General features: G+C 36.3%; 1 protein-coding gene across 1 annotated transcript in view; it reads left to right on the forward strand.

Annotated features, from left to right (window-relative positions):
• Positions 1-15960, forward strand: part of DMD (dystrophin) — a 1674912-nt gene that overhangs the window by 575370 nt on the left and 1083582 nt on the right. The window contains exon 39 of the mRNA XM_088028834.1: positions 15605-15752. Within this exon, the coding sequence (XP_087884960.1) occupies positions 15605-15752 (148 nt within the window). The remainder of the gene's footprint in view (positions 1-15604; positions 15753-15960) is intronic.

The following is a 15960-nucleotide window of genomic DNA, read 5'->3' on the forward strand; positions in this document are numbered from 1 at the left end:
TTAATCCACACTCTTTTATACTAGCGTTGGTTTTTTATCTTCATTTGGATTCCCCCAAAAGCAGACCTTGTGGAAAGAACTCTAGTCCAAGTAGGTTATTTGGGAGGTACAGGGGACATCTTAGGGAAGTGACACAGGGAGCAGGAGAAAGCCATTAAGAAGTGTGTTTTCAACCCAGTTAACGCTTTGGGTATCTGGAGCTTAATCCCCCTGAGGAAACTGTGGGCGAAAGTGTAAAACACAGACCTCAGAGTTCTACCACTTGAGGGTGCCAGATGCGCGGCGGTAATTATACAACAACTCCCATCAATCATTGATGGAGAGCTTCTCCCTGAAGTGTTTCTTCCTGAGCAGTTTTGTCTTGCCATATAGGTGAGCAAAACAGACCCCTGCAGCCAGAAGGAATTCTCAGGCAAAGAAATCTAAGTGCTGGCATTTGGAAATTTAGCCAATGTATGTTGAAATGGAAAGACACGGGGATGTGTGCTGGGCAAGTACAGCCTATGCTACAATTTTGGTACATACCCTCATTACAGTACTTAATGTGCACAGTAAACTGAGTTTCTCATTGGCAGGGATAGTATCTCTTTCATCTGTATACCCCCTGAATTTAACACACTGACAGCCCCAATAGTAAGCACTCAATAAATGTTTATTAAAGGAATGAATTAATATTGCTAAATAAAACGAGCAAATACCAAATACTTCATACACATTTATGAAGTATTTCTGGTTGGCTTTGAACATTGATATTTTATTTTTTAGAGGTTCTATTTCTTTACACATTTTGTTTTTCTGAATTTTAAAATCCTTTTTTTTCCTTTCTTTTTCTTTCTTTCTTTCTTTTTTTTTTTTTACATTTTGCTCTGCTCATTTCTCATTTCTCTTTCTGCAGAAGCTGTATTTACTTGCCTGAGAGCACAGCCTATACTGATGTTAATCAAACTTCAGATGAAACACCTAAAATGGTAGAAAAGAATCAGCTCTAATTAAATAATAAAGTAACCCCTACAGGTTTAGACATGTGCCTTCAGGTGTAAGAAAGGAAAAAAAAAATTAGTGAATATAGTAGTTTTATGCCAAGAATATTTCCCTCATGTACTTGTGTTTTAATAAGATGAAATGTAAAATAGCAAAAGAGGCCTGATTTTTATGATGATATTTATTCATAAGGTGGTAAGTCAGCTATGATTAAAGTTTTCTTGACTTATACTTACTAGAGTTGGGTCGGATTTTAGTTCAGTGAATTTGAAGGGAAGATGTCTTACCTACATGGCGTCAGCCTGCAACTGGCCTGCTCCTGCAGGTACATCCATGCTGGGGAGTGGGGGTGGGGAAATCCTCCACCAACGGTTCACCGGATACAATGAAAAAAGTATCACAGCCATACTCCTGATAGGGGACCCCAGGCATATTTAATTCATTTATTATCTATTTCTCAGATAGATAGAACCAGAAATCTGCCTTGAAATTAATTACTGCTTCTCTAATTTTGTAAGAAAGTCCTTTGGAAATGTCCCCTCTGACTTCTGAGTGCACCTCTCAGCAAAACAAGTGATGGCCACTGAAGATAGTTCTTATTTTCTTTACTACATACAACCTCTGATGGCCTAGATATTTTCTCCTTCTATTTCTAATTGAAAGGTTACTCTGGTGTAATTTCAGCACTAGTTCTCTGTTAACACCACTTGATGCTTCTGAGTTCATTCTTTCTCGGGTAATACTGTTTTTTCATGTTCCAAGACCAACTTAGAATAGTAAAATGGGAATATTGTTTCTTTCTTTGGAAAATTATTTTAGAATTAATTGACAATTATGGAAGTCACTGTTGTTATTATTTTTTAAATTCTGCAACTTTCGAGATTGGTTTCAATAAAATAGAATGTAGTAAACATTGAGAAAAATAATAGCTTGTGTATGTTCATTAATATGGTAGATGATAACAGTTCTGCGTGTGTGGGCTCTTGTTAATTATAACTATCTTAATAGGAAAAGCAGTCTTGTAGAAGGTACTGGTCCCAGTGAAACTGTATAAGAGAGAAAATAGAATTGCCCATGTAGAATAAAGCTAAGTAAAAAGTTAATTGTTTCAATTTTATTTTTATATTTGTGTTATTGTGCCCTCATACCAAATATATTCTAAGATACACAGTGATCTTAATCTTTACATTTAATCATGGTCAAAAGAGATAAGCCCCCAAGTGAAAAAGAGACACTTTTATAAGCTGACCTCAAGTGGTGTGTTTTGATCTGCTGCGACAGCCTATGGAGGAAATGAACATTTTGGCAGCCTAAGAAGCAGAATGTCATATTTTTAAAATCTTACTCTGCATATTTGGAATTTATATTTTACTAACACTTTTGAGAAGAAAATGACTTACTAGCCCTGAGGATCAAAATCTGTTCACCCTCCAGTTTGAAATAAAATGGTTTTTTTTCCCCCTCTCATTCTCCTTTAGCAGAAAAATTGAAGTTAAATTTATTGTGACCAGATCAGATGTACTGTCCTCCTTCATTCGGAAAGAAACGAGGAAAGACATACAGCTGCATGTGCTATAGTAGTTTCAGTTTTCTCAGTTAGAATAGTAGTAAAATCAGTATACCCATCATGACTGTTCGACTCTTAAAAGACAAGAATGCTAGGTCTACCTGCAGACACCATTCTATTTGTTTGTGCGTGAGAAAATGTATAGAAGCAGTCGTACAGATTTTCCTCATTGATAGTTATATATTGAAAAGGCTCCTATATGAATATATATTTTTCAGTTAAATGGTTTTAGAAATATAGCAATTATATGCATTTATATATTGTATATCATATATAATTATATGTCTATTAACGATTATTGTAATAGCGAACATTGAGCACTTACTATGTGATTCAGCTTCACAACCTTGAGTATATTTTTCCTAATCCTTAAAACAACCCATTGTCATGCCTATTTCCCAAATGAGAATTCTGAAATCAAATTTAAATCACTTGCTGAATTTTACAAAGCAAGAAAGCAGAATTTCTAACTCACGTTTGCCTATCTTCATATTTCATATGCTACGCAACCTCCTTGTTTTATGACTTACTTCAAATTGAAAACTATGTCTCCACTTTCGCAAGATGATAGTGTGGGATTTCTAATCTACAGAACATTTTCCTATCAAAAGGTATAATAGTCCTTCAAAAATGAATATCAATTGTATGCATTAAAATTAATTAAGTTAATTTTGAATGTGCAAAAATTAAGTCCAACAGTATTTATGAGTACTTGTTATATAGAAGGTAAAACTGGTGATTCAGCATAGTTTCTACCCTTAGAGAGCAATTGCTATCATTTGAGGGTAATGATATGACTATAAATCAGAATGGAATAAATTCTTTAAAGCAGGACAAAAGGAGTGTTGTGGAAGTACAGAGAGGATGGATTATTTCTAATTAAGAGCATCAGAAAGCTTCTCTTGGAGGAACTTATATCTGGACAGAAAATCAGGAGAAATAACATTTTTACATGAATATTATGAAGAAAACAAGTAAACAACAAATATGAGGAACCGTCAAAGATGTTCATGCAATATTGAGTTAAATTCCTTTTGACTGGAGGATGTGGTGTGCAGGGTTATGATATATAATGAGAAGTGACTAGAAGGAAGAAATGTTAGTTTGGAAAAAACCCACTTAAACTGGAGGTCAGGTCATTTATGAATCCTTTACTTTTTTTAAAAAAAAAGATTTTATTTATCTGAGAGAGAGAGTGCACAAGTGGTGGTGGGGGGAGCAACAGAGGGAGAGGGAAAGGGAGAAGCAGGCTCCCTACTGAGCAGGGAACCCTGATGCAGGGCTCTACCCCAGGACCCTGGGATCATGACCCGAGCCGAAGGCAGACGCTTGACTGAGCCACCCAGCCCCGCTAAATCCTTTACTTTTTAAATGAAAGATTCATGATCCTCGGAAATACAGGTGTGGAACTAAAGAGTAACAATATGATTGATGCCCAAGGGGACAGCGTGTTAGAAAAGTAGGATTTCTTGTCTTCCCTGAGATAATGTATCACTTACTAATTCTAATGACACTTAAAAAAATACACTGTTAAGTAGTGTTATTCACCTCTAGTATTGCCTTGGATTCCCGCTTGGAAATATACAAGTTACTTCGCCTCCCAACGTCTCAGTTTTCTCATTTGTAAAGTATAATAGTAGTATCTACCGTAAGCTGTTGTGAAAATATTAAATACTGTATGGAATCTGAAGAACTTCATAGGGTGCTTAGCACATATCTGTGGTTGTGACTGCTTTTGTTGCTGTTTGTAGGTAAAAGTTCCTATGTCAGTTACATGTTTGTGGCTGAATGAAGAGAAAGACATCCTTACTTAGAATATTCTCTCTAGCCAGCAAATTAAAAATAAGATTAAGAGCCATGATATCAAACATGGTACCATCTTTATTTGAACTATATACTGGGAGATATGTAAATTAAATGCTCACATTTTGTAGAGGAGATCCATGAATATATCACATCCTCAGAAAGAATGTGACTTAAACTTAATAAATTTAAATTGCTGACTCAATTTCTTTAGTTGATTTCTCCAAAAGATCCTAATATAAAAGGTAACATTACAGCTCACTAATAGCAAACTATTTCTGCTACTTTGGGTATTTTACAGGGTGCTAATTGTGCCAAATCAAGACATTGAAATTGCATAATTTTTAGGTTAATATTAGCATAATCTTACATTGTGTTTTTTTTTTTTTCCCAGAAACAGTGCAGGAATAGCGTACCCTGAATGTTTTCCCACCATGACAGAACTGTCAAATATTGCACCCTTTACACTGTCATTGGTCTGCTAGGACTTGGTACTATGACAAAGATGTTTATAAAAGAGAAAGGCAAAGGGGATCTATGTAATACCAGGGACATTAGTAATATCAGAGACACTTTTGCTTTTCTTTTTATAATTAGCTAATTAAATAATCAGATGTCAGGTGTTGGTGAAGATACTGATTCCTACGTATTTGAATACTTATGAATTTATCCCAGAGATGTTTATGGTGTCTGTTAGTAAGCCAAAATAATATGCTTAATAAAGGCCTCTAAAACTCTTATATGTACATAGGGGGCGCCTGGGTGGCTCAGTCGGTTAGGCGTCTGCCTTCGGCTCAGATCATGGTCCCAGGGTCCTGGGATCCCACATCTGGCTCCCTGTTCAGCGGGAAGTCTCCTTCTCCCTTTCCCTCTGCCACTCCCACTGCTTGTGCTCTCTCTCTCTCTCTCTCTCTCTCTCTCTCTCTCTCTCTGACAAATAAACAAATAAAATCTTAAAAAAAAACCTCTTATATGTACTTAGGTCAAATTCTGATTTGTGTGTATACATTTCCACATATTTGAATGTGTGAGTTTCTGTTGTATACTTCACTTATTTAAGATGACTCAGGTTTATTGATGAGGCTTTTCTGTTTTCACCACCTCCTCCATAGATTTGACTACTTGTAGGAAAAAGAGACTAATAACAGTACCCATTTTAGGTCCCATTCAGAGATGCATGCCCAATGAGAGATCAGTAAAGTTTATTTTCTTTAAGATTTTTTTAAAATTTATTTGTCAGAGAGTGAGAGAGAGAGACAGAGAGCACAAACAGGGAGAGGGACAGGCAGAGGGAGAAGCAGGCTCCCCACTGAGCAGGGAGCCAGATGCGGAGCTCAGTCCCAGGACCCTGGGATCATGACCTGAGCTGAAGGCAGATGCTCAACAGACTGAGCCACCCAGGTGTCCCAAGAGATCAATAAAGTTTAAAAAACACTTTAGAAATCTAAAAAATTTTAAGATTTTTTTACATATTATTGATAATCTGAAGTGTTTGTGAGTCCTTACAAATAATGTCATTAGCATTTATCTAACTTTATAATTATTATTATTTTAAAGATTTTATTTTTAAGTAATCTCTACACCCAACATGGGGCTCAAACTTAGAAGCCTGAGATGAAGAGTCACACGCTGTACTGACTGAGCCAGCCAGATGCCACTACAGTTATTACTTTTAAAGTAACACTATCAATAAATTAACTAGATAGTTAACAAAAAATTAACACTGTTGAATTCTTTGGTATAAGGTGACTTTTATCAATATCACTTTAGTCTGAAACACTCCCATTTAAAAGTCATAGTTCTTAAGTAATTATGTATCCTCATACTTAAATTAGTCCTTGGAAATTTTTGCAAAGTATTAAATTGTTTGTAGGATAGTGTTGAGCTTCCTAAACTATCTATTTAGAAGTCATTTTATGTTTTCTATTAGAGCTGCAAATCTCTGGAAATGTATTGACTTATTTGCAAGATGCTTTCTGATAGAGAGTGAGGTTTTTTAAATTTTTTTACTTTAAAGATTTTATTTATTTATTTGACAGAGAGAGAGACACAGTGAGAGAGGGAACACAGCAGGGGGAGTGGGAGAGGGAGAAGCAGACTTCCCACGGAGCAGGGAGCCCGATGTGGGGCTCGATCCCAGGACCCTGGAACCATGACCTGAGCCGAAGGCAGATGCTTAACGACTGAGCCACCCAGGTGCCCCTAGATTGAGATTTTTTTTTAATTCTAAATTTTGTTTCAATGCTATAAAATGTTCAGATTACCATAGGTTGTTGTTAATAACAAAATACTAAAATATTATTATTTATAGCTTACAGTGTACTTTCATCTTCATCAAACTGCTATGTAATGTAGCAGTATTATCCTTGCTTTATTTATGAGACAACTGGATTCAGAGATGTAAAATGGATTACACAAGCCTCATGGCTCCTAAATGGAAGATATAAGGAACCCATGCAGATTACTCATGAATTATTTTGTCCACTCATTCGTTTAAAAAATATTTTAAATACTTATGTTCCAGGAACATTGTTTGGTGCCAGAAATCCAAAGGTGAATAAGGCACATTCCTTTTTACAGGAGGCTCACATTCTGTTGGCAAAGATACCTCTGTAAACACATAAGTAGAACCTGAAGTAGAATGTTAATAGAGGGTTTTGCAGAATGCAGGAAACCTGTCTTACAGAGTAACTTATTTCAGGGGAGGCAGGCTTCACAGAATAAAGTGACATTATAGAGGGGTGACAGTCTAACATATAGCAAAAGGCCCAGATAAAACCAGAATTTGGATTGTTATGGAAGTTTTGAGATAATTCAATATCTTGAAGTGTAGTATACATTGTGATCCGTGTGAGTTTCTGTGTTGGCACCAAAAAGGAAAAGGGGATGGCAGTGTGGACATAGATGAAAGAATTGTGAGAAAATGAGGTAGGGAGAGATGAGCTGACATACAGAGAGGAAAAGGTATTAGGGGCTTTCAAGAAAGGCCGTGTCAGTGGGGCTAGAGCAAAGAGGCCAAATTCAAGAGTCATATCTGGGTTAGGACTGGTGGGATCTAGAGACAAGCATGGTGAGAAAGAAAGGGAGGAGTAAAGGATGACCTTCAGATTTCCAGCTTGGAAATCATTAACTAAACTTACAAGTACAGATTCAGCGGAGAAAATGAGGAATTGGTAACGTCACGTTTGAGGTTCCACAAAACAGCTCAATAAAGAGCTCAGGTCAAGGCCAGAACCTAGAACTGTGTGGTAATCACTTTGTAGATGCAGGGTAGGTCAAATCTGCGTCTGGCCCAACACCCGTTTTTGTCAATAGAATTTGATTGGGACCCAGCCAAACCCATTTGCTTCTGTTCAGCGTGTGGTTGCTTTGGAGCTCAAGTGTCAGAGTTGGGTAGTTGTGGCAAAGAGTGCAAGGACAACAAAGCCTGAAATACTTATTCATGAGAACTTTATAAAGAAAGTTTGCCAACCCCTGCTGTATATGTTAGTTGAACTTTTAAGAGTTAAGGAGATTCTGTAGGGAAATGTTCAGACAGGAAATCCAAGAGGTTCACCTATAATAACAGGATTTCTTTTTGAGTTAAAAAATACCTTGCCTCCTTTTAAGCATGGCCAAAGAGTCCCTTGTGATTGGAAAGAGATCACATTAAGTGTTGATGTTGGTGATGCAATGCAAATAAAGTCCATCTTTTCTATTGACTCATATGGCAATAAGTGAACACAGGATGAGAAACAAGGGAAACAAAATATGGAAGATTTCAGCAGTGGAGAGAGGGAATAAAGGCATGAGAATGGGTTTGGAAACTCAAGTATAACCACTGTGAAAAACTTAAAAGCAAAGTACCATTCCAAACTGGCTTGAAGCCTTAGAACCATCCTAAGGTATCACAAAATAAAACGTCAGTCCTTTTTTTTTTTTTTAAGATTTTATTTATTTGACAGAGAGAGACACAGTGAGAGAGGGAACACAAGCAGGGGGAGTGGGAGAGGGAGAAGCAGGCTTCCCACGGAGCAGGGAGCCCGACGCAGGGCTCGATCCCAGGACCCTGGGATCATGACCTGAGCCGAAGGCAGACGCCTAACGACTGAGCCACCCAGGCGCCCCAAACGTCAGTTCTGAACTTTAAAAATATCAACAGTGGATATACTGAAAATAATAAAACTGAATGAAAAAGCTATTATTTTTTACCTATGTATTTGTATTCCTTTTCCCTGCTCTAGAAATATTTCAAATTTTAAAATTTTTATTTACAATGAGAGCAGAATTAGCTGAGTTGAGGGAGTCAAGTGGGAGAGACTTACTTTTCACTGCACACATTTTTATTTTCCACTGTACATCATTATTTTGTTCCAAATGTATGTCTTACTTTACAAAATAAAATAGAATCTCCTATTTAGAAAATTATGTATATGTACATGTGAACTAGTATGTCCGCATGTTCATATATATACACATACACACATCCTAGATCATACATGAAAATAAAACCCTGGAGGATTATAAATCTAAATGGAAAAAAGTGAATTAATAAGACTTTTATAACAAAAGAAAATATGTTAATATTGGATACTTTATGACAAAAGAGAATATGTTAATGAATGTTGGAGGAATATTTCTTAAATATATGTATAAAGCACTAATCACAAGTAAAAATAATAGAGTAGACTATGTTCTATATTAATAACTTCTGTACATCAAAAGTCAACATTGAGAAAGTAAAACTGAAAGCCACAGAGTAGGAAGAGATACTTGGAACACACATATAACTGATGAAGTGTGTGCATCCATAATTACAAAGATTTCCTACAAATCTTTAAGAAAGAGCAATGATAGAAAATTGAGAGAAGTTCTTGAAAAGTGAGGAGGGGCACAGAGAGGGCTTATGGATTGCTGACAATTGTTTTTATATCTTGGTCTGGTTGGTGTTTATGGAATGATCACTTTATAGTATATAGCAAATGCGTTTAATGTTGCACATTAACACTAAGACTTTTGTCACTTTCACAAAATGAGAAATCCAAATAGCCAATAAACATAGAAGGAATTTGCCAACCCCATTAGAAGTCAGGGACTTGCAAATAAAACAAAAATATCACTATATATGACCTGAGTGGTTGAAATTTAACAGTCTGACAGTACCACATGATGGTGAGAATATGGAGCTGTTAGAATTCTCATACACTGCCATGTAGCCATGTATAATTTACACTGTAAATTATAAAGAGGAGTGTAAACTGTCATATGCTACTATGCTAGGAGTGAAAACCATATGAGAGTATTTTGTCATATTAAAGATGTACGTAACCTGTGGCTCATCAGTTTCAGTCCTAGGTCCGCAGAAATGCTTCTGCACACATCCCGGGAGATAGGTACAGGAATGTTCATAGCAGCAGTATAATAGCTTCAAACTAGAAACAATCTAAATATTTATTAACAGTTTTTTAAAAAGTACACAGAAGAATATTATACAACAATGAATAAGAAACCATTTTTAAAAGATTTATTTATTTATTGGGGGGGAGATAAATCCCAAAGCAGACTCCCCATTAAGCCTGGAGCCTGATGCAGGGCTCTGTCCCAGGACCCTGAGATCATGACCTGAACTGAAATCAAGAGTTGGATGCTCAACCAACTGAGCCAGCCAGGCGCCCCAAGAAACATTTTTAATTAATTAAATTCGAACAATTTTTAATAAAAATCTTAAAAGTATAACCTTGGGAAAAAAGGCAAAAAAAAAAGTGTAATATTGAGCTAATAAACCCTCACACAAAATAACACATATTATATGGTTGCGTTTATAAAAAGTTCAAAAGAGTATACAAACCAAACTCCAGTGTTAGGGATGTATATTTAAATTACATAAATTACAAGGTTCTAAGGGAATGATTACCATGGAAGTTAGGCTTATGGGGATAACCAGACACAGAGACACAGGACATCCCTTGTTACATGTATATGGGGAGGTTACACTGTGGGGGCAGGATGGAGTAGTGACTGAGAGGGAGTTCAGGAGGGGTCCTAGCTACTGGAATTTTTTTTTTTTTTTATTTCTTGGCCTTGGTGATGGTAACATGGGATTGAATGTATCCTTCTCTATATTGTTTCACAATAAAAGGTGTTTCAAAAATATGTATAGTATGGGTAGGGTCAGATGTGGTCCACCATGGATTCTATGCTAGAGTAATGATTCAACTTCCATAAACTGGCTAATGATTTATTCCCACCAAAGAGACACTGACATGTCTTGGATTCTATATTGGTGATTTGATTTGCATTTGAAAACCTAAGCCACATAGAGGCAGAACGATTACACCAGTAACTACTACAACTGTTTGTCAAACACTGCCAGATACTTTTCTTAGAAATTTAAATACTTTCATTCATTTCACCCACACAATTAACCTTTAGGAGGAGGTAGGTACTACTTTCATACTTACTTTTCAGAGAGGTCCCTTATTGCCCAAGGCCATACAGTAAATGATGAAGCCAGAATTCCAACCTTGGCAGTGTGACCACTGGGCTCTGTCTGCTTGAAAAGATGAGGTCGTGGGTTCAGGTAGAAGCCTGTATCCAGTGAGTGAGTGCAGTGAGACGGTCAGTTATACATGAGTGGACCTGGGTCCAGTATAAAAAAAAATAGACACCAGAGGACACACTTTAGCCTGGAAATCTGGGGCAGTGACTTAGGAGAGAAAAATAAAAAGAGATAAGAGAGGTGGGCAGAGTTGGAGCCATGGGAGAGCTTCTCAGAGTTTAAGTCAGGTTCTGTAGGAAAAAACCTTTCTAACTGTTAACATACTTAGGTTTTACTACAAAATTATATTACTGGGAAAGTGAGGAAGAGGGTGGGTAGGGAGGAGTAAGGTACTATGATTTGGGACAAAGAAGTAATTTAACTTTATCCGCACCTACAGTTTGGACCACGAGGCTTTAGCCAAGGTACCTCCCACTCATCTCATCAAAGATGAAATATGTAGGAAAAAATAACCAACAGCCTAATGCTGAGTTAGCTGACTTAAGTATAAAGCCACAGTGCATGTGTCAGAAGGCTACTAGGATATTATTTATTTAAATCTATTTCATAGAATTGAGCACCACCTTAATGACCTGAAAGTGTTAAAGTATGTCCTAAAGTACCTAAATTACTCCCTAAATGTAATTTATGCTTGAGAATAATCTGACTAACTTGATTTAGAACAGCAGGAAGTAAGTTACGCCGCACACAAATGAAGCAGCAGTGTAATTTTAAATACTGCTTGCATAGTGAATAAGAATTTTAATATTTGCAAAATTTTAAAATCACTTGATTTATTATCCATATGTTTATACTGCCATTTTTGTCCTTTATTTAGTTGGTTTTACACTTCCTCTTACTGCCAGGGAAAAAAGCAACAACATTTTTTCCCCTAGTAATAACATAGAGGGTAACACTTGTATTTATTTTCCTGAATGGTATTTTTAATATCTCTATGTATTTGTAGGTCTTACTGCCTTTTTCCTCAATCCTGGACAGTCCAGTTAATGGAGTGAGAGGAGTTTAGGGAGCCTAGTGACTGATTAGAGATTAAACTTACAAATGTAACATTGTAAAACTAGCAAAATTTATATCTATTCATTCAGAATTTCTTTGGTGGGAAAGGGTCTAAGTTTCAAAGCAGTCATGATAAAAATTGAAATTTTACATAGTAATTTCAAGAATAGATTTAGACTTTGCTGTTAACAACGCACATTAAAATGCTGAAAAGTATATTCTAAAATTTTATGCGATGCTTGAAATGGAGTTTAAAATATTATTACTCACATTAAATGCCATCACGTGTAAAGTGCATGCTTTTATACTTTAATATTTTGTTTTAATAGAATTACTCATTTTAACATTAATTTTAATAATAAAATTAAATCAACTTTACAGTTTTCAAAGTTTTAGCACTTGCAGTGTATAATGAATATTCTAGATTTAGATGTTTACAAAGTCACAGTGTAAGTAGTTCAAACCAAGTCTTTTAATGCAAAAGTTTGCTTTGCAGGAGTTGGGGAAAAGGTTGCAAGAGGGCAAGAAGGCATTTCAAGAATATGGAACTAATGTGCCAAGTCCCAGAGCTCTGAGGCAGTAGCAGGGCATGGGGAACCACAGATAGTCCTGTGTGGCTGACAAATCCATCCTGTCTCATTTTTGTGGGCCTGGAACAAGGATGGAAAATAGAGAGCCCGGGACTATAGCATGTTTCCCTTTTCTTCCTACCTCCAGCTGTGTCTTGCAGAGCTAGGGGTGCCATGATTAATTGTAGGGGCCCTTATGGTTTTCTTGTTTGGGGGAATTTAGAGGAAAGATAATCTGTGAAGAGGAACAGGGGTTGGTTGGGGAGGAAGGAGGTTTTGTGGAATCTAGTGGAAGGTGGTAACTGCCAGTGCTCTGAATGCTGGAGGGACATGTCTGTGCAGCAGCCTGGAATGAAGAGTTGGCATTTACAGCACAAATGTTGGAAAAACAGTCACCTGCCAGTAGCTGAAAAGAGTTGGCAAGAGAATAATTCTGGTGGTGGGATCAGGGAGAAGAAAAGCAAAGTAAGAAGGGGACCAATGGCTGCTACAAAGGTGGAGGAATGGTAAATGGTGACCAAATGCCAACTCTTCTGTGTTCTGGTTAGCTTCTGCCTGTTTCTCAAACTGTGGTAGCAGGAAGAGTTGGAGGTAGTAGTCATTAACGTGTGAAACTGCCTTTTAAAATTATTTTCAAGTAACTGTATTTTTTCTGAATATCAAAGTATGAAATGCACATTGTAGAAAAACTTTACAACATAGAAAAAAATAATGATAATTGAAATCAACTGTAGTCTCACCAAGATGGAAAAATACCAACTATGCCTCATCATTTTTTAGCTTCTCACTTAACAAAAATTTTGACTCGTGATGTGAGTCACTATGAGACATAAGGAATGTACAATTTTCTTTTAAAGGGGATAAATTCTTGGGGCACCTGAGTGGCTCAGTTGGTGCTCAGGGTCTAGAGATCGAGCCCCATGTTGGGCTCTGCACTCAGCATGGAGTCTGCTTGTCCCTCTCCCTCTCCTCCTCCTCTCTTTCTCAAATAAATAAATAAAATCTTAAAAATAAAGGGAGTAAATTCTTAAGATGTATTCTTAAGTCATTTATTGTGTATTATATAGTGCTGAAAATATATGGAAACATAATTATCATTACACCACGCAAAATGTTTCCAAGATCATTTTGTGGCTGATGGTTATATCACATTTGATCAACCCTAGAATGCCTTTAATTATTAAAGGCTGAATTCTTATTTTTAAACTATCTATAGTTAAAGACTACCCCTTTTGGCTACCATTGGCTGCCTTTTTTAATGCTACCAAAATACTGTTTTAGGTATTTTTAAAGTAAGAAACATAGTTGGGGTGCCTGGGTGACATAGTTGGTTAGATATCTGACTCTTGGTTTTGGCTCAGGTTGTGATCTCAGGGCCCTGATCTTAGAGTCATGAGACTGAGACCCATATTGGGCTCTATGCTCAGTGTGGAGTCTGCTGAAGTTTCTCTCTTCTTCTCCCTGTGCCTCTCCCCACTCAAATAAATTAAATAAGGAAATCTTTAAAAAAGAAAAATATAGTTAATTATCAAGTGTGGTATCTGATAAAATGCATTGTAGATGTAGATACATTATTTAGAAGATGATAAAGAAGAAGAAAGAAAACCCCAACAACTATATCTTTGAATTATTAAGCTAGTAAGACTTCATCTTGAAAAAAAGGAAATCCTACCAAAGAGCATGGAAGACCATGAAAGGCACCACTGAAGCCAGAGAGATCTGAGAATCCCCTTTCTGTCATTTTATTCCTGTTTACCTTTCGGCAGACTGCTCAGACTCTCACTTTTCTCCAGTGGAAAATGGGAATAATAATTGTTATGTTGTAAGGGTTGTTGTAGGAGTCCATGAAATAAGTAAAAACATGGAGCCCAGTGCCTGGATCATAGTAACTGTTAAAGAAACGTTAATTCCATTCCTTTCCCACTGAAACAATAGGGAGTTGGGGCATTATTTAAGTTCTAAGATTATTTAAATTTCCTAAATGGGGGTAGAGATCTGAAAAGATGTCGAGATGTTCAGAACTATAACCCACTACATCTTAAGAGTAGACCTCAGAGAACTTCTACAGGTTCCTGGACTCTGAGGCAGCCCCACGGCCAGGAATTTTCAGGATGGCTTTTGGTTTAATGCTAGCAAATACCTTTTTGGACAGGCCCCAGGAGACCCAGTAGTTCATAATACCCTTAAGACTTTAAAACTTACTTTATAGAATGTTTTTCACCTTGACGATACATTAGAATCACTTGGGTGTTTTTAAAAATACCAGTGTCAGGATCCCACCCGCAAGGATACTGATTTAATTGGTGATTTTTATGTGCAACTGTCTTAAGGTCAACATACAACCCTGGCTCGTTTCTGCCTCAGTCACTTCTGTGACCAGAACATGACCAGGTACCTCCTTCTTAATATTCTTTCCATGTGCAATACTAACACAGTACCTTGCACTGAGTTCCTTCAGCATTCCAATTGAAAATATTAGCAGATACAACAAAACAAGAAGATTAAAGGAAGATAACACTCATCACCTGGTTTAGACTAATAGATCAGTTAGTTGGTTAAATCTGTTATCCTGGATGCTTGAGAACCTTAATGCATAAACTCTTTTGGATCAAAAGTAATATGAAAATTGATAGGCTTCATGAGATAATTTGATTTTTTTTTTTGCTTCAAGTTTTTATTTAAATTCTAGTTAGTTAACATATAGGGTAACATTGGCTTCAGGAGTAGAATTTAGTGATTCGCCATTTACATTTAACACCTAGTGCAGATAATTAGATTTTGATCCAAAAAATATGTTGTTATTGAATATCTAGCTGCAAAATACTTAATTTCTTAGATGCTAATATATATTTTTTAAATTCCTGGAATCTTTTAAATTAAATATGCTCATAGGGAAGAAAATCTTAATACTCCATAATTGTTATTTTTATCTTTGTTTCATTCAAGAAATGCGTTTGATTTTGAAACAAAAATCACAGCCTTTTAATTCATCCTTTTTATTCAGTATAATTTATTTCTGTTAATTGAAATTGAAATCTACAAATATGAGAAACTATCAAAATAATATCCTTCTCCACATAATATATATGCTATGTCCATGTAATTTGTATAATCCATTTATTTTTCTTGATCCATATTTTTTGCCTCTAGGCAATTTGACAGATCTGTGGAAAAATGGCGGCGGTTTCATTATGATATGAAGATACTCAATCAATGGCTAACCGAGGCGGAACAGTTTCTTAAAAAGACACAAATCCCTGAGAATTGGGAACATGCCAAATACAAATGGTATCTGAAGGTAAGGTTTTAAGATCTCTTTTTTCAAACTGTCTTTGTCTTCGCCACAATATTGCAACTGTTTAACTTCTTTAAGTTCAGGTTGTGAAGGATGATGGAAATTTATAATTCCCAACTTTTGTTGTCATCACTACACGTACTAGAACATCATCAGAATACCATGTTGGGAGCCTGTGCTGTGGACAATTTGTGTTAGGGTGAGACTTAGC

This window comes from Eumetopias jubatus, unplaced genomic scaffold (assembly GCF_037043125.1).
Source record: "Eumetopias jubatus isolate StellerSeaLion01/CBP00866 unplaced genomic scaffold, mEumJub1_p1.0 scaffold_11, whole genome shotgun sequence".
Lineage (NCBI taxonomy): Eukaryota > Metazoa > Chordata > Mammalia > Carnivora > Otariidae > Eumetopias > Eumetopias jubatus.